The sequence below is a fragment of the Prionailurus bengalensis genome, chromosome B1 (assembly GCF_016509475.1).
Source record: "Prionailurus bengalensis isolate Pbe53 chromosome B1, Fcat_Pben_1.1_paternal_pri, whole genome shotgun sequence".
Classification (NCBI taxonomy): domain Eukaryota; kingdom Metazoa; phylum Chordata; class Mammalia; order Carnivora; family Felidae; genus Prionailurus; species Prionailurus bengalensis.
The window spans coordinates 35,867,443-35,890,476 of NC_057344.1; the positions used below are offsets into that span (position 1 = coordinate 35,867,443).

The 23,034-nt window shown below is 48.9% G+C and overlaps 1 protein-coding gene across 3 annotated transcripts in view; it reads right to left on the minus strand.

The window, feature by feature from the left end:
* BMP1 (bone morphogenetic protein 1) overlaps positions 1–23,034 on the minus strand; it is a 44,037-nt gene that overhangs the window by 18,015 nt on the left and 2,988 nt on the right. For 2 of the 3 annotated variants that reach the window (XM_043562050.1, XM_043562067.1), the window contains exons 2-9: positions 18,153–18,266; positions 15,896–16,060; positions 15,589–15,706; positions 15,106–15,284; positions 14,202–14,307; positions 12,621–12,745; positions 11,941–12,056; positions 3,619–3,721 (exon numbers count right to left, since the gene is read on the minus strand). In XM_043562050.1, coding sequence (XP_043417985.1) covers positions 3,619–3,721; positions 11,941–12,056; positions 12,621–12,745; positions 14,202–14,307; positions 15,106–15,284; positions 15,589–15,706; positions 15,896–16,060; positions 18,153–18,266 — 1,026 coding nt within the window. Of the gene's footprint in view, positions 1–3,618; positions 3,722–11,940; positions 12,057–12,620; positions 12,746–14,201; positions 14,308–15,105; positions 15,322–15,588; positions 15,707–15,895; positions 16,061–18,152; positions 18,267–23,034 lie in introns of those variants that run through there. The other variant, XM_043562057.1, reaches the window with a different exon arrangement.

The window sequence follows — 23,034 nt, forward strand, 5'->3', positions numbered from 1 at the left end:
TCCCCTCCCTGCTCCAGGGCTGTCCCTCCAGGGAGCCTGTCCCACCACTCTAGGGGCTCAGGGGCTCAGGGGCTCTGGCCTTGGTCTGCACTTGGCACACAATCTCAAGGCCCTCCAGTTGGCCTGAAACTTGTCTAAGGTCTAGTGTGGTCTTGAAGGGCCAGAGAGTACTAACTTCTACAGGATTTTATGCACTTGAGGAATAGAATATGAGTTCTGGGAGGAAAGGGGACTTCGCACAATATCAAACTGTATCTGTGTTTTAGTTACCTTTTTTTAAAAGTAGGCTTCACGCCCAGCACGGAGCCCAATGCGGGGCTTGAACTCACGACCCTATTAAGACCTGAGCTGAGATCAAGAGTCAAACACTTAACCAATTGAGCCACCCAGCAGCCCTATTTACTTTTTTCAAAGAGCATATTATCATTACTTTTCTTATTTGACCTTCATGCAAACAAGTAACAACCAAGAACGAACTCAGCTTTCTTTGCACATTTAGAATGTTTTCATTTGACCAAACACAAGAGATGGCAGAGGACCCCAAATAAATCCTAGAATCTAGGGACTGGGTCAGAAAATGTCCCTTTTGAAATAAAACCTGACAGGAATCTGTGTAAGCAGATGAGGCTGGCCATTTGTAGAATTCTTTGTAGTGGAGAATCAAGTGGGGATGGTTTGTGTGTTCTGAGTAAGATTGGGTGTTTCCCAACCTTCAGCAAGGGACAGAGGGTGCTGACCCAGGAATGTAAGTTATGAAAAAGAAACTGTAATCTTGGAAATGCTAACATGTCTTCAGGAGGAAGTGTTGTAATGACAGCTGCTTTGGGTGACTAATAAGAAATATTCAAATATCAGAAACTGGGGGGAAAAGAGATGGTTAGTAACGGTTTGTCATCCTGCTTCAGACACAGGCTGTGGAGCAAAGACTCTAGTGACAATGAGTAGTCCCGGGCTATTTAGGGTTATGTCCAGATTGGAGAAGGAGAATTCACACAGCTCCTCAGGCTTGACGCAAAAGCTTCTTTTGGCCCTAACTCCATGTCCATTAAAATAACTTCTGTCCTGTGGTTCTGACTACACATCCCCCACTTACTCACCACCCCCCACCACCAAGGGACAAAGTATCCTGTGCAAACAAGTCTGTGCCAGGTAGGTAGGCCTCTGTGGTGTGCCAGGCTGCATTGTGGGTACCCTTAAGCCAGACCTTGCAGATAGAGAAAACAGAGCCTCTGAAATTGCCTAGATGAGGAGAGTCTGGAACTGTGGAGATGTGCCTGTCTGTCTCCCTCTGTCAACTTATATGACTCCCCTGACCCACACACTGAGAGTCACCTCTGAGGGAGGCCCAGAAGCCCATACCAAAGACCCTAAGGTCCAGACTAGGGAAGGGATTTGCCCAAAGTTATACACTTGGTGATGGAGTTATCAGGCACTGACTCTATCAGGAGTCCAGTTTCCCACACCAGATCACCCTTGGCCAAGCTATGGGTTTCAGGGGAGGATGAAGAGAATATGAGTAGGTGTAGGAAGGAAGTAGCCACATCAAACTGAAAAGCTTTTGCACAGTGAGGGAAATGGTCAACAAAACAAACAAGCAATTTACTGAATGGGAGACGATGTTTGCAAATCATACATTGGGTAAGGGATTTCTATCCAAACTATATGTAAAGAATTTACACAATTTAATATAAAAAAAACCAAACAACCCAATTAAAAAATGGGCAGAGGACTTGAGTAGACATTTCTCCAAAGAAGACGTACAGATGGCCAACAGACACATGAAAAGATCCTCAACATCACTCATCATCAGGAAATGAAAATCAAAACTACAATGAGATATCACCTCACACCTATCAGAATGGCTAGTATCAAGAAGACAAGTTAAAAAAAAAAAAAGGTAGAGGGTGCCAGGGTGGCTCAGTCAGTTGAGCATCCAGCTCTTGATTTCAGCTCAGGTCATGATTCCAGGGTTATGGGATCAAGTCCCGCATCAGGCTTCATGCTGAGTGTGGAGCTTGCTTAAATAAGACCACTGACAACAGGTTTGAGGAAGTGGTGATAAGGGAACCCTTGTACACTGTTGATAGGAATGCAAACTGGTGCAGCCACTCTAGAAAACAGTATGGATATTCCTCAAAAATTAAAAATAGGGGCGCCTGGGTGGCGCAGTCGGTTAAGCGTCCGACTTCAGCCAGGTCACGATCTCGCGGTCTGTGAGTTCGAGCCCCGCGTCGGGCTCTGGGCTGATGGCTCAGAGCCTGGAGGCTGTTTCCGATTCTGTGTCTCCCTCTCTCTCTGCCCTCCCCCCCCCCGTTCATGCTCTGTCTCTCTCTGTCCCAAAAATAAATAAACGTTGAAAAAAAAATTTAAAAAATTAAAAAAATTAAAAAAATAAAAAAATTAAAATTAAAAATAGAACTACCGGGGCGCATGGGTGGCTCAGTCGGTTAAGCATCAAACTCTCTCTCTCTTTTTAATGTTTATTTATTTTTGAGAGAGAGAGAGGATGAGAGAGAGAGAGAGAAAGAGGGAGAGAGAGTGGGGGAAGGGCAGAGATGGGGAGACAGAATCTGAAGGAGGCTCCAGGCTCTGAGCTGTCAGCACAGAGCCTGACATGGGGCTCGAACCCACAAACCATGAGATCACAGCCTGAGCCAATGTTGGACACTTAACTGACTGAGCCACCCAGGCGCCCCTAAGTGTCGGACTCTTGATTTTGTCTTGGGTCATGACCTCATTCATGGTTTGTGAGATCAAGCCGCGCATAAGGCTCTACGCTAACAGTGTGGCTCCTGCTTGGGATTCTCTCTCTCCATCATTCTCTGCCCTGCCCTCCGCTCAAAATAAATAAATCAACTTTAAAAAAAATCTAAAAAATATAACTACCTTATGATCCAACAATTCCACTTTTGGGTGTTTATCAAAAGAAAACGAAAACACCAATTCAAAGAGAGATATGCAATCTCATGTTCATTGCAATATTATTTACAACAGCCAGGTGATGGAAGCAACCGAAGTGTCCCTTAGTAGATGAATAGATTGACTAAGATGTGGGATATCCATATCACTCAGCCATAGAAAAGAATGAGATTTTACCATTCGTGACACCACGGATGGACCTAGAGGGTATGATGCTAAGTGAAACAAAGAAAAATACCATATGATTTCACTTATATGTGGGATCCAAAAACAATACAGATGAACAAACAAAGCAAAACAGAAACAGATTCATAGATACAGAGAACAAATTGATGGGTGCCAAAGGGGAGGTGGTGGGAGGTAGACAAAATAGGTGAAAGAGATTAAGAGACACAAGCTCCCAGTTGTACACTTGATCTTAGCCAGAAGGCTGAGAAGTGATACAAGCTTCCAGTTACAAAATAAATCAGGCATGGGGATGTGATGTACAGCATGGAGAATATAAGCAATAATGTAATAATGTTGTATGGTGACAGATGATAACTACCTTTATCATGGGGATCATTTAGTAATACATGAAAATATTCAATCACTGTGATGTATACCTGAAACTAAGAGGGTATTACATGTTAATTAGACCTCAATTCACACAAAAAAGAAGGCTCCACAGAGGAGGCAGGGGGCAGGCTAGTGCCTTACCTCGGAGGGGTGCTTTCCTCCAGAAGCCGTCTCGGACCTCCACGTAGTCATACCAGCACAGGCGGCTGCGATACAGGTCCATGGACGTGAAGTTCAGAATGATCTAGGGGAAATGGGAAGAGGAAGAGGGTTACATAGCTCCCCACCAGCCTGGCCTGCCGGCCCCATGACCACTGCCTGCCTCACTCTGCATAAATAGTGAAGGGGCTCAGAAAAGAAGCTCCTGGTGCAGAGACGGCACTCCTCTCCCCAGCTGTCTGCCAATGACGGCCAGCTTTCTCAGATAACTCAGTCATCACTTAACATACATGGCCTTGCTGAATATCTGTATAAGACCAGAGGTCTCATTTTACTGATCCCCTTAGTGAGGAGACACTGGTTTGGGTTAAACAAACCCATCTCTCCTCCTGGTCGACTTAAACAACACCAATCACAGCACCATTAGAGGGATGAGGTGTCAGTGATAGGAAGGGCCAGGGGCTCTGAAATGGAAATGAAGGGTCCAGAGAGGAGAGGCAGAGAGACGGGCTGAGTCACCATCATCACATATTCATTGAATGTTGATTCCAGGCAAGGGGTCATGCTAGCTGCTGAGGGGAATACCAGATCTGAATCCTTCCTGTGAGTGGGTTTAACGTCCGTCCCTGTCAAGGGGCTTAGGATTTAGAAGGATAAGAAATACACATGATTTAGAAGGATAAGAAATACACATGAAAAGCTCACTGAGTAAAAAAACTCAGACTCCACACACATGGGCCTGGGTTGGAACATCACCTCTGCATTTCTTGCTGGGAGTCCTTGGGTAAATCACCCAACCTCTCTGACCTCAGCTGCCACGAGCATGAAATGAGGAAAGAGCACCTCACCCTGAAGTAGCACCTCGTAGGTACAGCCACCACCCTAAGTGCCTCCTATTCATGAACTCATTTCAGCCTTTGAACTCATCAAATGGTCATGTAATACTGGAGGAACGTTTGACACCTTGGTAAATACCAACTCTCCCCAGCCGGTGGGCATATTAACAGTAGACAGGTATACTTTCCAAGAGGGAAATTGCTTTAGTAGTTTCCAGAATGTGCCCCCAAAGCCTCTTTTGTATCTAGAGTCCAACAAGCAGGAACAGTTCATGGTGACCTGAGAGGTGTATACAGTGGACACAAATGGCCCAGGAACCCACCTGTTAGGTCTAGCTGGCTTCTCTGCTGGAGGAAAAGGGGACAAGGTGTATCTCCCCTCTGGCTCACTGCAGTTAGAGACAGTCAGAGTGGAGGTGAGAATGAAAAAGATCCCAAAGCAGGCACTGGCAACTGTGGTCTGTAGCCTGTGTCAGTGCTGTGACGGTCGATGGTCAGAGAATGTGTCAGTGCTGTGACGGTCGATGGTCAGAGAATAACTCTGGCTCTCGGTCACTCCCTGACACCGACCCCTTTAGAATTCTTGGTGATTTCAATAGCCACCTAGATGACCCTTCTCATTTCTGGGCCTCCCCATTCCCTGACTTCCTCTCTCCACCTCTTCTCGGCCACACATGGCATGACATGCCCTAGACCCTGTTAACATCAATAACTGTGCATCCCCCATAAGCTCAAGTTCAAGCACCCCACTGTCCATCCACATGCCCCAATCTCTCCTCGTTCACTTGCTCCATACACCTAGTCCAACAATCCTTCCAGTTCACCATGACCTTCCACCTTCTGAGCCTATGGGGTTTTCCCACCCTTTATCTCCCCGTACTCACATCAGTCCTTGCCTGGCTTGGAATCCATAGCCCATCCTGCCTCTTTTCTTTTGATTTGTACATGAGTTGAAATGTGTTTGTGTTTGGGGAAACATTTATGAATTGTGGCACTCTGAGATGAAATCGAGCAAGACCAGGTTTTGAAAAGTGCACCCTATTACTCTTGATGATTATTATTAGTCATCATTGAGTGTTATTATTGTTATTATAAAGATACAAGTCCTGGTATTTTGAAAAACTGAAGTTGAAAATCTGTTCTGGCTCTTGCTCTGGAGACAGACAGTGTGCCTGGATCAATGACCAAAGTAGGACATAGATGAAGTGGCAAAGGCCTGGGGCAGTCACCTCACTTCAAAGCAAATCCATGGTCCATCTTTATCATCACCTCCTTGTACAGGACCTCAACTCTCTTTTTCCGCTTTTCTCCTCATTGTATTCACTGGAAAACCACACCCCTGCTTAAATCCAACTTTCCACCTACTCTGTGCCTGTTCCCAGGAGGCTGAAGTCATGGTTAGAGGAAATACAACCATGTTGCTTGTCTCACTTGAAATTTGAGACCACTGACCTCCACTGCGTCCTTAGCGCTGCCAGGCACACCTTTCACATTCTCCTCCTCTCTCCTCAAACCATCTGTACCCCTTCTTGAACTCTCAGTCCTGGCCCTACCATCATCTTTTTCCAAGATTAGTTCAATAGTCCCTGCTCTTGATCTTGCCTCCCAGCAGAGCAGAGCTTTCATGATGTAATTGGATCATATCTCCCCACTGCTCAAAATCCTTTAATGCATGTTACTCAGAGTAAAATCCAAAGTCCTTACTTACCATGTCCTCTATGGCCATTTATAATCTAGCCCCCTGCTATCTCTCTGACCCCATCGCCTACCACTTTCCTCCTTGCTTACTTGGCTCTGGCCACATGGACCCTACTGGTCCTCAAACACACCAAGCCTGCTCCTGCCTCGGGGCCTTTGCACTTGCTGCCTAGAAGCTCTTCCCAGCTACCTGCCTGATATGTTCCCTCACTTCCTATCCATTTCTACTCCAACTCACCTGATGTGAATGAGGCCTTCTCTGACCATCCCACATGTTGCAGTAACCCCCACCTCACTCCTTTATCTCCTATTGCTGATTTCCTTCATAACACTTATCACCATCTGACCTATCGCATTTACTTTTTATTTGTTTGTCTGTCTCCCCCTTAACCCTACTCTGCCAAAATGTAAACCCTATGAGGACAGGAATTTTATTTAACTCGATATGGAATCTTTGGTGTGTGGCATGTAGTAGTTGCTTAATAAATGTTTCTTGGATAGAATTTTTCTTTTAGGAATCTATTTTATAGATACACTTTCCCAAGTATATAAAGATCTCAGGTTTGAGATATTTACTGTAGCATTTTTGATAATGATAAAAACTTGGAAAAAACTTAAATGAAACATCAGAGGAATGGGGATGACAGCATGTTAAGCAACCATCAAAATGTTTGAGGTAGGACTTGATGCGCTAACATGGAACAATGACCATGATTTCCTGCTGAGTGAAAGACAAGTTCCATAAGACCACATATCCATACACACATGCACGCACACATACTTAGAAGAGTCTGGAAGGACATACCAAGTGTTACCAATGTTTGGTCGCCTCTGGGGAGTGGGATTTGGAGGAGGACCCAGGGCAGAATATTCACTCTTTACCATATGAATTCCTATACTTTTCAAAATACTTATCTCTATATCTGACAAACAACAAAAACATCTTTAAGGAGTTGCTGGATGGACGAAGGAATGCAGAGGGCTGAGTGAGGGCAGTCTGGCTCCTAAACTTACATCCTTCACCACGATTCCATGTGGCCTCCGATCAGTTTTGCTCAGCAGCTGACAAGAACAGCAGCAACTTTCCCTTCGCCCTTGGAAACTACGCTGGCTCTGTCCAGGGAGGATGGCTTCACACCCTCCTGAAGAACCACGCCCACAGGCAGAAGCCCAAAGGACCCACCCGAGACCTCCTATGGGGCAGGAGGAAGCAGTTGTCACCTCGCTCAGGAAGAAGAGACCTGTGCTGGCAGTTAAAGGCATCCTCCAGGAGGGCACACCATGGCTATATTGAGACCAGAGATGTCTAATTAAGAGTTGTAATGGCTTCTGTCATGTGGAAACAGCTGTGCTCTGGTGGCAGGGGCACTGCCCTTTGCCAAAGAAAACCTGGCCACCTCTACCACTTCCTGGCTGGTGATGATGGGCCCGTGGCTTGACTTCTTTGTGCCTTGGTGTCTTTGTCTAAAAAACAGCAGTAATCATAAAGAGCTGGGGGATTCAATGAGAAACAGGGTGCAGAGTGTCCACAAGTGGACCCCACAAATGGGCAGCACCCCCCACATTTGTCGGATGGTCTCAGGGAGCAATTGGGACGATATGTTGACCCCCGGGGACTCACAGTCTGGCTTCAGTCTGACTTTGCTGTATGACCTTAGGCTCATCATTGAACACCTTTGTGCCTCCATTTCCATATCTATAAGATGGTAATGGTAATAGTACCAACCTCATAGGACTTAGAGAATTAAACCAATACATGGAAAGTTTATAACATTGACACATGTATGTGTCACACATGCAATATACATACATGCCACACATATATAGTACTGTGTATGCCACTCAAAAAAAGTTAATTTCACTGTTGGAGTTGAGTTTGCTTAAGATTTTGAAATTTGAAATGGTTCATCCCAGAATCTGGAAGTAGAAGGAGGCAAAAGGGGGACCTAGGAAGTCAACCAGGGATTACCGATTTAATAGATTAAGACTATAGAATGACATTGGGCACCTGGGTGGCTCAGTCAATTGAGCATCTGACTCCTGGTTTCAGCTCAGGTTATGATCTCACAGTTTTGTGGGGTCATGCCCCTTGAGCTGTCAGCCCAGAGTCTGCTTGGGGTTCTCTCTCTTCCTCTCTCCCTCTCGTCCCTCCACTGCATGCATGCATGCACATGTACTCTTTCTCTAAGTAAATGTAAAAAAAAAAAGAAAAAGAAAAAGGCTACAGAATGACAGTAGCAGCCAACATTGATGGAATTCCTGCCATGTGCCAGGCACAGCACTGAGCACTTTACGTGCATTAACTTGTCTAATCCTTGTATCAACCACATGAGGGAGGCACAACCATCAGACCCACTTTACAAACGGGGAAACAAAGGCACAGAGTGGTTAAGTAACTTCCCCAAGATATGCATCTAGCAAATAGCACGGCTGGGAGTCAAACCCAGGCACTCGGGTCTTAAACTTAAACCCTTAAACTTATATTCCATGTGGCCTCCCCAGGCCTGCCAGTCAATTTTGCTTAACAGCTGCATGAAGAATGAGGGTCAACTTTCCCTTCACCCTCAGAGCCCTACACCCTTCAGCACCAGGAAGCAGGGACTTAAGGGAGGGGTCATAGCTGCCCAACTGGAGGACTGGAGGTGGGGTTGGGGAAGGCATTACAGAGGAGCGGAATTTGGAACTTGAAGAATAGGCAAGATATCACAAGGCAGGGATGGGAATGAGGGTGGACACTGTCAAAGCCAAAAGACATTTTAAGTTCTTATCTTTTTGGCTCGGCTGCAACAATGGACCATGATCTCCTGAAACCACTTTCCTGCTCCTAAGGGGCGGGCTTTGTCGCTTGGGAAACACTCTTAAGTCTTCTTTGGAGCAGCTGCTAATGACGTGCAGTGGAGACATGGGGGTCCTACAAGAAGCCTTCCAAAGTGGCTCTTTCTTGTTTGATATATCCCTGCCTTGCATAAAATTTCTGTATCACTCAAACTTCTGGCAATAAGCAGAGAACTAGGAGGCAAGTGAAAACAACCTCTCAGCACAAAAGAAACATCAAAGTCCACCCACGAATGCAAGCGAGTTTATTTAAGGTTGACTGTTGAAAGAGCATAGACTTTGGAGTTGGACGGTCCTGGAACTAAATGCTGGTTCCACCATGACTGCCTGTGTAAACGTGGGCAGATTTACTGATGCCCTCTGAGCCTCGACTCCCTCATCTACACAGAAGGGACGAGAACACCTGCACCACAAAACTGATGTGGGGAATAATGAGGTCATACATACAAGATGCCTAATACTTTGCCTGAAACGTAATGGGTAAACAGCAAAGAATGGTCACTATTATTTCATGACGCTATCCTCCCTGGCTCCCCAGCCTCTGCAGACCCTTAGAGGGTTCCTGTCCCCCAGGGTTCCATCTTTGACTCAATTACAGCTCTACAATTTGATCCAGAACTGTGAGTGAATTTTACTTTTTCTATTTCTGCAGCTATGCACTGAAAAGTTTGAAATTTTTCTCTGTAGCCTACTTCTCGCCCTGGAGCTCCAGGCAGGCCTCTGAAAAAGGATGGGGAGTCTCTTGGGTGTTGTGGAGGGAGCATGCCTAAGGCACAGAGAGGCTCCTGGGGCAAGTCCATTTGTCTACTAGAGACTAGGGCCAGCCCATGCCAGCCTGGAACCACAGGGAAAGAAGCTGATCCTGACCAAGGTTGGCATATCCCTGCTGGCTGAGCAAACTTGTTGAACAGGAAAAAAAGCAACGCTCTACTCTACTCTGTGTTCCTCAGGGGCTGGGGACTCTCTCATGCATCTCTCTGTCCCCAATGCCGGGTGTGTAGTGAGCACACAGGTCTCTGGAAGGGCACTTTAGCAATTATTGATGTGGGACAGGGTTTAGAATTCACAGTATTGCAATCATGGACTTTTGTGTCATAATCTTTGGGCAAGTTACTTAATTTTTCCAAGTTTGTTCTCTCATATGCAGAATGAGGACAACATTAGCACCCGGCCTAGAATGTTGTTGTGTTAATTATAAGACATAACACATAAAGAATTTAACACATGCCTGGCCAATCATGTGCTCAATAATTTTAGTTGTTTTTATTGTTATTTGCTATGAGATTTCCAAAAGCGGAAGTTGTGGAGACCTTTGGCAGAGAGATAAAGGAAGCCAGCGAATGGTCAGAACAAGACAGCAAAAGGACAGCAATTTTTAAATTAGATTCAGAACAAGAAAAAGAACAAGGAAGGGATGGGTTCACTTTAAAAAATTTTTTTTAATGTTTATTTTTGATAGACAGAGAGAGACAGAGCATGAGCAGGGGAGGAGCAGAGAGCGAGGGAGACATAGAATCCAATCTGAAGCAGGCTCCGGGCTCTGAGCTGTCAGCACAGAGACCGATGCAGGGCTCGAACCCACAAACTGTGAGATCATGACCTGAGCCAAAGTCGGATGCTTAACTGACTGAGCCACCTAGGGTGGGTTCACTTTTGAGGGAGGGTGACAGATGTTAACTGGGAGAGATGACAGAATTACTCAACCCTCAATAAAAGACTACCACAAATGAGAATGGTCTTCAAATTGCAAAAAGTAAAAGAAGCATAGTTTGGAAAGGGAATAGAAACTCATTCATATTGGAGGGGAGTCCGTGAGCACCTCTTTAAATTGGCTGTTGTCTCTAGGCTCAAAAATGACATCAGAGGACATTCAAATAACTTACAGATGTGATCAGTGTCTGTAATCTCAAAAACTCAGAACAAAAGCTTTGCCAGTTTCCAAAAGGGGTGTGTGTGTGTGTGCGCGCGTGCGCGTGTGTGTTGGAAGAGGGGTTTGGAGTGAATCCTGGGAATCACAACCCACTAAGTTGAATGTCAATCCCCAAATAAACAGATAGCCTGCTACCCTTTAGAAAAGAGACACTTGATTATTAGGAGCTGGTTCAGGTTCACTTAAAATAAAGCACATCAGACAAATGTCATTTCCTTTTTAAAAGGTGTTTCACCAACTGGTGGAACAGTGGCTTTGATTTGGTAAGGCAATCCATCTATATATTCAGCATTTTTGAGCTGTTTCCTATGCCAGGGATATAAAGGTGACAAATTCTTGGTCAGAGAAGCTCACTTCGCAGTCAACAAAGTGATGACTCATGGCTGGATGGTAGTGTAGCAAGTGGTATCATAGCCAGTGGAATAAATCTGCCCAAAGTCTGCAGATGAACAGTGTCAGCTCAGAGAGGGAACCTGGCTCTGCTTTGATTCATGTCATGTTCAATGTTTCAATCAAAGACCAGTTTCAGAAGACCCAGAAAAGACATGCTTATCAAATGAGCTCAGGACAGAGTAAGAGAGATGGCACCTGCTGAATGGTGGAATTCAGATTCCAAATGGTCTTGAGAGCTGTTGGAATGAACAATGTGACCAGTAATAAAATTTAGTCAAGCTCAAGACTGCACGAGTACATTAAGTACCATATTCCAATCAAGAGGAATAGAGTCTTAAAGTTGACTATTGGGAACAATAAAAATGCACGGAAGGACACTGAAGGCAAAGGGGTGAGTGAGAGCGCCAGATACCACAGGAAAACCCTGTGGATAGATCTGAGAAGACCTTGGAAAAGTGCCTCTCAAGTAGTAAGTCAGCCCGTCCTCAAGATAGTGCTCCATTGTTCTTGTGCAGTGAATGGGTCTACATTTCCCAGGTAGGTCATTCACAGCCACAATCAACTACGCTCTCTTACTCTGGGGTCCTGGCAGAGGAGGGGACGCTCAGTTACCTTCTCTCCAGGTGTGACTGAGATACGCCATACGCAGTGCATGTGGGCGGAGTAGCCATTGGGGTACTCAGGGGAAGAGAAGTTGCCTGTGCTGTCTTGTAGGGTCTCTCCACAAGCTGTCAGAGAAAGGAAATGACTGAACTGCTGGCTGCAGATGCTCAATTCCCCCAACCTCCTGGCTTCCCACACCCTGAACTCTGGCATCACTCAGGGGAGAGAAGAACGGCTAAGCAGAGGAAGGAGTCTGGGGTGGTCCTGTCCCTTTAAGATCCACTCCGTGCTCTTTACACATAAGCCCACACCATTGGACCTATTTGGCCTAGTGCTGCAGGATGCCCTGCTGTCCAGGCAACATGGCTTCCAGAGTTAAGGTCAAGCTCCTTTGGTGGGCCTCACTCTACCTCCGTCCCTGAGAATTGCTCTGCTAGTCCCCTTTACTGCTCCTACTGTCCTATTCTCCCAGACCCTCCGAAGGTACATGGCTCAGTATCTCACCTGATCCCCTCACCACCTGATCCCAGCCCCAGTTTGGTTCCTTAACTTGAACACTGCCCCTGCCTGGGTACCTCCACCCCTACCACCAGGCAGCTGCTGGCCTTCTCTAAGACTTACAGCCTTAACCTCCTCAGCCCCAGGCCCTGCCCTCCACCCTTCCCTGGTCCATCCCTCCCTGCCCTGACCTGGGCACTTGTAGAGCTTGCGGGCCTGGGCGATGTCCCCCTTGCTGAGCCGGGTCCTTTGGCCAATGGGAGGTTTCACCCCATTGACCTCGTACTTGGGAACAATGGTGTCCAGGAAGATGCCCCTGAAGAGGAAAAGCCCGATCTGGGTGAGAGTCTGATGGAGGGAGGGGTGGTGTGCCTGTGTGTACCCAAGGTCACGACCCTGCCAGAGCCCAGACATTCCTCAGTAGGGTCAGGGACGGGTGGAGATTGCTCACCCTGTCATTACGCTGCCCACTGACCAGCAGCCACCCTGCTCCGTGGCAGCCACACTGCTGGAGCCTGGGGGAGCCCCAGGAATACGCTGGGAGGTCAGGGACACAAGCTCCACATGCCCTGGGAACCTAGTGGTGTTCTGGCTCAGTCTAGGTCCAACCCCCAGCCTCAGGAGAGCTTGGGACCCCTAGCGACCATGTCTCTAGCCTCACCAAGCCTCTGCTTCTGTGGCCCCTCGTGCTCGTTCGGCGTGACTGAACTTCTCCCAGGACTACCAAGGCCAGTGCTTCATTTTGCTGGCACGGACTGCTTTTGACAGGTTCCATCGTGGTCAGACCACACAACTCCGGATCCATCCATGTCTCCTGTCCCCCCTGCCCAGTTCCTGCCTGCTAAGTCCTGGGTGTTTCCATCTGGGAGGAGCAGGACGAAGGGAAACAGGCGGCCCTCTGCCTCCCCAGGGTCCCTGACTCACACCCAGCTGGGTGGAACTCAGCAGGGGGTGGGGTGGGATGTGGTGGGAAATGTCCAGGGGAGGTCTGTGGCTGTGGGGGGCAGGATGACCTCACCACCCTTCCTTGGTCTCTGTTCCCTCAGGTCTGGAGGCAGGGAGACTGAGGAGGGGCACTGTGCGTGGGACAGAGCAGGACTGCAGACAGAGGATAAGGAAAGAGCCAGGCATGGGAAAGGCCAGGCTTGGAAGGGGAGCCTGTAAAGGAGCAGGGAGGGGCTGTTTCCCACACTCTGCTAAGGAAAAGCTGCCGGTGCAGAGGCTGGGCCACTACCTCTGGGGGTTCCGGTCATGATTTCGGGGAATGTGGGCCCCCAGGAGGAGTGTGTGTGCTTGTAAGCAGAGGAAAGGGCTAGTTCAGGGCAGTAGCCAGCCTTTGTGCAAATTAGCCGGTTCCAAAAAGGCAAACTGATTACAAAGGATGCCCCCAATTAGAAAAATGTGTCCTCTTTTGGCTGACAGATGAGGGAAAAGCTCAGCTCCCTTGGCTGATACAGTTCTGAGCCACAGCATATACATATGTGTCAGGCAAAATGGCTGGACTTCAGCCTCCTGAGCCAGGTATCCCAGGGGTCCACAGTACTAGGCTTTGTGGGTCCAGGCCCTGCCATGGACCCACAATGGAAGAGGACAGCAGGGCAGGCAGCATCCATGGGTCCTCTGCTTGGGAGCTGGGGTCACCCAGAAGCCCACTCTCACCCTTGGTGACTGCCCCAGCAGGGCAGCCCAGTGCAAAGTGAGAGGCCCAAAGAGAACGCCCTACAGAAGGCAGGATTAGGCTGCCCCAGAGGAGGCCAGGCCCCATCTCTCACCTGGAGAACGTGTTCCGGGCATAGTGCATGATACTGTCAAAATCATAGGTCTCCCCTAGGGACTCCACTTCCTGGAGCTCCATCTTCAAGAAGTTATACTCCTGCCCTGCGAAGACCAGGAAAAAGGTGTGGGGGGTGGGAGGGGTGGGTCTGTGTGCCACACAGTGCCACTTTTTCAGGGTGGGGAGTGGGGCCCCTCAGGTACTCGAGAGGTGCCCCCCTACCTGAGGGTCCAGGGAGCAGCCAAGGGAAGTCTGGGGGGGTAGGGGCGGGTCTCTAGAAGAGTCGGTCCAGCAGAGGGGCAGGGTCAACGAGGACTGGCTGGAGGGAAGGCTCAGAGAGTATGGGAAGGAAGCACCCATTTCTAGAACCACAGGGAGATGAAAGCAGGGAAGAGCAGAGGAGGCCTGGGGAGGGAGGAAGGAAGCAGGAAGGGAGGGGAGAGGGGGTAGCCAGGAGAAACAAGAGAAAAAAAAAACCCTTAGAGGGGAGAACAGGCAGAGGGCAGAAGACTGGGCAAAAGTGAAGAGAAAGGCTGAGGTGGCATGGGGGATGGGCCAACTCCCCCCTCCCCCCCCCCCAAGGCCAGCTGGGCTCTGGGCTGCTCTGGAAGGCCTGTGTGTCCAGGACCAGGACCTCTCCCAGCCCCCCAAACAGCACCACAACTGATCTTCCGTCTCTGAGCTGCTACTGGCAGGAAGCAGATGCCTCAGGGGCAGGGTCTGGACCAACCTGTGCCCTGGGCAAGGGCTGCCACAACACTGAGCTGACCACAAGCTATGGCTCCAGGAAGCAGCTCCCACCCCTACTAGAGGCCCTGGAGTGGTTGGGGCGGGGGGGGGGGGGGGGGGGGGGGGGAGGGGGGGTATGGCACACAGCTAGGCACTCAGGCCAAGGTGCGTACCTGGCTGGATGTTTTCACGCACGATAGAGACATGGCGGTCCCGGTCTGGCCGCGTGTGCTCGTGCCAGAAGCCAATGACATGGCCCAGCTCATGGACAACAATGCCGAACTTGTCACAGTTCTTGCCGATGGAGATGGCCTGTGGGCCTCCACCTCGGCGACCCACGTAGGAGCAGCACCTGGAGGGCGGGGCCAGCTCAGGGGGGCGGTCCCGAGCTGGGGGAGTGCATCCACTCAGGGGCCGGGCGAGGCTGCCAGGAGGGTGAGGGAGTGAGGTACAGGGGAGGGGCCTGAGCGTGGGATGCCCAGGCTGTGTTCAGGGGTCATAGCCACACCAGGGGGCAGCTCCTGGGAAGATGCCCGATGGCAGGAGTGGGGACAGATGATGTAGGATCGTGCCCAGATGGGGCAGCAGTAGTGCCCAGAGCAGAATGTGGACTGGGGTGATGGCCGAGGGTGCAGTGCCCAGGGGCCCCTGCTCACCCGCAGGGTCGATAGGTGAACACAATATAGCTGTCCTCATCAGTGCGCTCCAGGAAGGTGACACAGGTATGCTTCTCCCAGTGCCTCATGGCTTGCCGGAAGACTGCCCTCTGACTGCCTGCCAGGATGAAGGGGGCCAGGCTGCCACAGTGTCCAGGTGGGCCAACCTCAACCCACTGCCAGAATGTCAGCCTCTTGTTGGACAGATAGGCAGAGGACACCACTCATACCACTACACATGACAAGGCTGCCCCAAGGCTAGGCCCCGATGCAGGCTGCTCCCTCGGCCCCACAACATCATGCTCACCAGTGAAGTTTCCCCCAATGACAAAGGGGATGACCCCATCAGGCCACACACGCTCTGGTCTGGATGTGGCTGCCCGCCGGCTCCGGGACCTGCTTCTCCATCTCCCACGGTTTCTCCTCTGTGGCTGCCCACTGGTGCTCTGGCAGTTGGGGGTAGAAGAGTTTCCTGGTGTTGGGAGAGGAAGACACTGGTAGCAAGTGAAGGAATAGGAGTACGGGGAAACAAATTATACTCTATCCGCATTTTGGGGGGATTCCATACTTGTCCGCTCACTAAAATTTATTTGTAACCCCCAAACCAATAACCTTAGCTCTTTCACGGTCAATCACTGACACGCACAGGACAGTGAAAAACATGAGTCACCCCCATAGCCAACCGAGGTTGAACAAGGTGACACTTTGCCTTCTTGGTTCAGCTCTCAGAATGTAAATAAGCATCTTTTTCATAGTCTGTTTAGTGCCACATTTTTTTTTGTATGTGGGGACTTTTTATTGGTGATTTTGCTGTTTAAAATGACCCCCTTCTGCCCTGATAGTACAGAGGCACCAGACCACTGTCCAGCGTTCCTAAGTGCAAGAAGGATCTGATGTGCCCTATGGAGAAAATACACATGTGTTAATATGCTTTGTCGAGCCCCTAAGTTACAGTCCTGTTGGCTATAGCTCAAAGTTAATGAATCTACTGTGTATTAAATAAGGGGTCTTTAAACAGAAACATACGTAAGACAGGGTTACATACTGATCAGTTGGTGAGAATGTTGTGACAAGAGGCTTGCAGGGACCTAACCCTGTATTTCTCCTAGAAGTGATGACTGACTCAGTATTTGTTAATTCAGTGTTCACAGTGACTTTATAGAACAAAGTTATTCCATAACTCTATTCATAACTACCACAGATAGCAAGAATGGACTAAAACTGAAAAAGAGAACAATAGTGTACTAATTTCCTAGGAACTATAGGGGCCTTGAGACCAGGAAATGTTGACTTCTCATCTAATAAAACTTCCTCCTTGTAGAGCATATAGAGCTTGACGTCTTTAAGTGTTCCCAAATATATGTTCTCATTTGACACAGTAGCTCTCTGGGATGCACTGTGCAAGTGTCACTGTGTATTATTCGACAGATAAGGAAACTAAAGCCAAAGATTTGCCCAAAGTCACCTAGTGAGTTAGTGGCAGGCCCACATGCTCCACTTCCTCCATTCTGCTTGAACCATGTCTGCTGGTCCCCTCTCAGGCCAAGTAAGCCTTGCTAGTCATCAGGCCACCATGTTCCCCTCCAATGCCAGCTCCTCTCTGGGAAGTTTGACCTTTACTCCATGGCTGCCCATGCCAAGATCCTCTCTCATGCTGGACAGGACAACCACCAGAGTGTGTGCAGAATGGGCTCTGGATGAGAATCCCTATCCTTTGTCAGTGGGAGGGCTCCCTGTGGGCAGCACCATGTTCCTGAGCAGTGACAAAGCTGGACAGAACTAAACCAGCCCAGGCACTCATTCTTCCTATTCTCCCACTCATTCATAAGTGCCAGGTGGGTTGCTAGGTGCTTGGGCCACACCCAGGGATAAGAAGGACCTGTCCCTGACCTTAAAGAGCTTTGAGTCCAGTTGGGGAGATAGACATATAAAAAAAATCATTGAAATATGGTTCCATGAGTGAGATACTAATACTGTAAACAGAGAGCAGACAGAGCACAGAAAATGGATGGATAACCATGCCTGGGGGATGATCAGAGAAGATTTCATCAGAGAAGCTCTTGAGATGGGCTTTGAAGGAAGTATAAAAGCTTGCAAAGTGGGAGCATGAGGAGAAGCTGGGAGGGATTGGGGTGTTGAGCAAAGGCATCAGATTTGGAGTGAGAAGGCTTGGGTTCCTGTCCCAGCACTGCCACTGACCAGCTATGTGATCTTGAATGAGTCACGTTATCTCCATGAGTCTTAGTTTCTGGATCTGCAATGCAGGACTTGTCCTACATCTACCTTTGAAGGTGGTTGGGGAAAGGTTAGATAATGCTGGTGAAAGTACTTTGTAAACTGTAAGCAAAAAGAATGTCAGTTCTTTGCTCCTGGGTATGTCTATACTTGCTGCTCCTCTGGGGAAGGGACAAAGATATCCCAAGGGAAGATAAGCCATTATGCTGGGTTCAAGCTCATAGCCTCTGTCCTGAGAGGGCCTGGTTGGGAAACAGGGAGGTTGCTTGTTTCTCTAATTCTGGAACCCATTTCTGGGACATAGAAGGGCCCGCCTGTACCCAGAGTACCTGTAGTTTTGATGGAAGACCTGTGGGTTGCACGCTGCCTGAGGTCCTCAGCCTGCTGCACCTGGAAGGCCCTCAGGTCCTCCTCATCCAGGGCGATGTCCCCAAGGAAGGCAGCTAGAGAGAAAAGACGAGGCCTGGGAAGTTAATCCTCCTACCCAGCACTGACAGTTCCAACCCCATGGGTACCACCCCTACCCCCATAGCAACATCAGTCTTCAAATGCCTTGTGAGGAAGGGGGTCATAGGGGACTGGATTTGAGGATCCCGGGGGAGACTCGTGCTCACTTCTAAGTTGGGAATCTAGCAAAGCTGATACACGCTCCCTACCAGAGGAAGACACGATCATGTCACTTTTCCCATCGCTCTGTGGCAAATATTTAGTAAGCCAGGTACCACTCAAGTTATTAGCAAGACAGAAGAGGTTCCTGCTTGGAATACCTGGGTGACTTGGTCGGTTAAGCATCTGACTCTTGATTCGGCTCAGGTCGTGACCTCATGATGGTCGTGAGATCGAGCCCCGAACTGACAACAAGGAGCCTGCTTGGGATTCTCTCTTTCTCTCTCTCTCTGCTCCTCCCCTGCTTGTGTTCTCTCCCTCTCTTCTTCTTCTTCTCTCTCTCTCTTTCTTTCTCTCTCAAAATAAATAAACTTAAAAAAAAAGAGGTCCCTGCTCACATAGAGCTAACCTTCAACAATACATAACTAAATAAACACTGAACTCAAGAATTCCAGACAGTGATGAATGCTATGAAGAAAACAGAAGGGGGTGAGATGATAGAGCATCTACTCTGTGGGCCCATAACCTTGGCACTGCTCCGAGCCTATGGTATTCACTAAACAAATGCCGTTTCAATTAAACTGAGGGGAGGCTGTGAACAAAAATTGGAGCAGATAGGCCTATTAGGGAAACCAGGACACTTAATGGGAGCTGCCCAGCTAGGAGGAAAAAGTTTAACGGTTTTCAAGCGATTCCTATTCTGAGTCTCAGGGTCTCCTCTCTGGAGGAAGAAAGGCCTGGGGGAATACAGCCCCCTGAATAGGCATTTTGATTTCTGGACCTGGGGAGAGATGTTTCTGGAGAGATGAGCTAAACAATCTGCCTGCCTTTGGAGAAGCTGGGAGCAAGAGGAAGCTGAGTGCTCTGGAAGGAGCTCAGAGGCGAGCTTCAGGCTGAGCTGGGCTGGGGAGGCGGGAGGGTGAGCTGGATGGAGGTGGGGCGCAGAGCAGCTTCCCTGAAGCTCCACCCATGGCAACATCTGCTTCTCATCCTGAGTGCTACACAGGCCTGGCGGCAGCATTACACAAATTATTTTAACCTTGAGGCCTTGCACACAGGTTTCTCCTCCCCAGATGGCCCGCTGGGTGGACACACACACACACTTCATCACACGGAGAATCAGCCACATGGGTTAGTGACCCTACAGACATTTGGTGACATCCACAGCCATGCCCTCAAACACAGAGCTATGTGAGTCACAGAGATGCCCCCTCCCCCAGCAGCGCCCACACCACCCTTGTAGGTAGAAGGCACTCCAGAACATTTATTCGAGTGAAGTATCACATCAATAGTCTTTAGGCCTGCAAACACATGCCCATAGATATGTACTCTGATGGGACCTTCACCTGGATCAACAGAACGTGGGAGTCCCTCTAGCAGTTATCTAGGCCAGCCTTCCATTTTACAGATATGGAAACTGAGGCTCAGAAGGGAAATGGTCTCCCACACTGCTAGTCATTGGAGAGGCTGGATTCATAACCCAGGCTTCCTGATTCCTAGTCTGGCATTCACTGCACTCAAGTTCATTACCTCTGTGGAGCCATATACACAAAGATAGACACTCACTCAGACACACACATCCACACACAAAAATATAGTCATAAACCACGTGTTCTAAAAAAACACACATGCACAAGCTCCAACACACACACAAACTAACCGCAAGCTCCAAACCCATGAAGCCAATAATGGTAGCAATAATGACACCTTATGTTAATGTTGAAATCAATGTTGTGCTTCCTAGTTGACAAAGTGCTTTCTCATTAACGGATTCACTTAATCCTGGCCCACTCGGCACGTGCCCGTTAAGCCACACTCCATCTCTGCATTTGCCTGGGTGTGTACAATTACAAATTGCTGGAGAGAGAACTGAGTGGCTAGATTCCAGCCCACCTCCCCGACTTTAGTGATTAGAACACTTGGGCTTAAGAAAGGAAATGAGTTGCCCAAGGTCACCAGCTGGTAACTGGCCCAGAATCTCTTCCACCACACGAGCAATATTCTTTTCTGTAAAATGTCGCCCTCGGTGGCCTTGGCTCAGGAACTGGTGGGACAGCAACAGAAGATATTTCTTAGCTGACATGCAAAGATCATAGGATCAGAGGGACACTCCAAGGAGGCAGTGACGGCTTCCTGCACGCCAACATTCAGACAGGTACACTCATGCCACATGAATAACCTCACACCTTTGCACAGACACAAGTACCTCCAAGCTCACGTGCCCGTGGGCATTATCATATACACATGTGGCTGGATATTTAGACTCGTCTCTGCACACAGCAGCAAAAAGCAAAGTCTTTGTAGTTAGACCTGTCTTTGAATCCTAGCTTGGCTAATATTAGCTGACATGTCATATAAGCTCTACTAAACCTCAATTTTCTCCTACATAAAAAGAAGCTAACAACGGAATCTGTCTCCTAGAATTACTGCATGAAATAAGGCATGTAAATAAAGCACCTAGCACAGAGTGTGGAGCACAGTAAGTACCCACCAAATGACTACTGTTAATATTACTCCAATAACAGCCCCATAAGCTCATAATCTGCTCTCTACTTTCCAAGGGCACATTGGTTCACCCACATTGGCCTCCCAGCTGAGGGAAGCCCTGGAGTGCTCAGAAGTAGAACCTAGAATTCCAAGTACAGAGGCCACAGAACTGTGCTGGCCTGTGAAACCAGGACAGTGGGGGAAGGGAGCAGGGAGCAGGGCAAGTGGAAGGCGGGAAGGCCCTAGGCTGGCCGCAGAGCTCTTCTGCAGAGCCGGAGTCCTGTGGTGGGGATGTCATGACTGAAGAATGTGTGGGAACAGAGTGGGGGTGGGGAGACACGGGGTGGGCAGGAGAGCCTTCTGGCCAGGAGCTGAGCCTGAAGGCCCTGCCCATTTGGGATTCCCTCATGGGGAAGCTAGGGAATCTGGATGCTGGAAAGTCCAGGACACCACCCCCCTAACCCTTACCCGGAAGGAAGCCCTGAGGTCAGGGTCAGAGTAGTAGTTGTTTTCAACACAGGATCAAAAGTTTGTTTTGTTTTCCGGCTGTAAACCAGCCAGGAGCAATCGTGGCTGCTCCATTGCCAGGCTGGGAGCAGGAGAGGAAAAAGAGTGAGGTGGACCTCATATGCCCATCCTGTAGGTAGGCCTCGACTCCAGAGTCTCCTCCCCACAGGGTATTGCAAGGCATCCCCTTCTGGGGAGAGGGAGAGGACCCTCACTGGTGTGATGGAACCCCAATGCCATGTGTACCGGGTATACGCATGTCCTATCACATAAATGCAAGCTTCTAGCTGGGGAGAACATACTTAATCACAGCTGTATGCTTATATACAGGTGTGTATTTGCATGCATCCTTACATGTACTCAGGAGTACCCATATGCACAGCTGAAGAGACTTGCTCATAAAGCAGAGGTGCACCCATAAATGTGCCCAAACACCATCCTTACTACTTCCCTGTGTAAGCCATAGTGTGTTCAAACATACAAATAATTGCATGTGCACATTTCACAGGCCATACCCCCAAAAGGAGAAGGGTGACCTTAAAAATGGATGGGGGGTGCAGACAGAGAGAAAGAGACAGAGAGATTAACTGATTCCTCTGGATACCCTTAGGAAGTCCTTAGTGGCCTGAGTGACACATTCTACTCTCTCCCTGTCCTCCCCTAATATCTTCTCCCCAGATCTCTAGAGAAACTAGAATTCTTGAGAGTTCCTTCTTCTGGGGAGTCCCATGGTTCCCCTCCATCTGGAGCCCAGGGAGACTGTCTTTTCCTCCTCCCTTGGGGCACCTAAAAGAGAAGGTGACTCAGGGAGCAGGGGCATAGGTGGGTGGGTGACTCATTCAGAGTGTCTGGAGGGGGAATGTGGTCTGGCAAGAGAAGGGATTGCTTCTCAACTTCCGGAGCTTGTGACCTACTCCTCTAAGGCCCCTTGAAGTCCAAATCTGGGCCACAAGGCCCTGGGCTGAGGAGAGTGATGAGGGTTGGTAAGCTACCCCCATACCTCACCTCCTAAAAGCAAACCTCTGGGATGCAAGTTGAGGTAAAAGGAAGGTCCTCACTGGTTCAAGGGTAGTCCCTATGTGTTTCTCTGCTTATGGGAGCAACTATGTCCCAATTCCTGCCTCCTGGGTCTCTCCCAGAGTCCTGAGGGTCATGGCCAAGTCTCCTGGGGCACCAAACAGAGCTGGGAATCTCAGGGAAGGACCCCTCCTCCCTTGATGGTTTGGCATCCTAACATACAAGAAGTCAGGGCTGACTTGCAATCTCCCTGGGCAAGGGGGAGAGAATGAGAGAGACAGAGAGACAGAGTTCGTATTTGCATTTGACAGCCTGCACACCAGAGTGCAAGCTTGGTGGGACCAGCAATCAGCACACACATAGGCCAATGTGGCTTCCCGCCTATTGTTCTGGTGTTGCCCAGAAGATCCAGGAAACTCTCCAGGGTATCAAGGGTCTTAATTTTTCCTTACTTCCCTCAATTTTGCCCTAACTCTGACAGTAACTGCAAGAGGTAATCTCAAATGAAGGGGCCTGGTTATCCTGAAAAGATCACAGGTGAGCCAGGGGAGTGAACAGGGCTTTCATTCTTGGTTCTCAAGGAGGAGAAAAGGA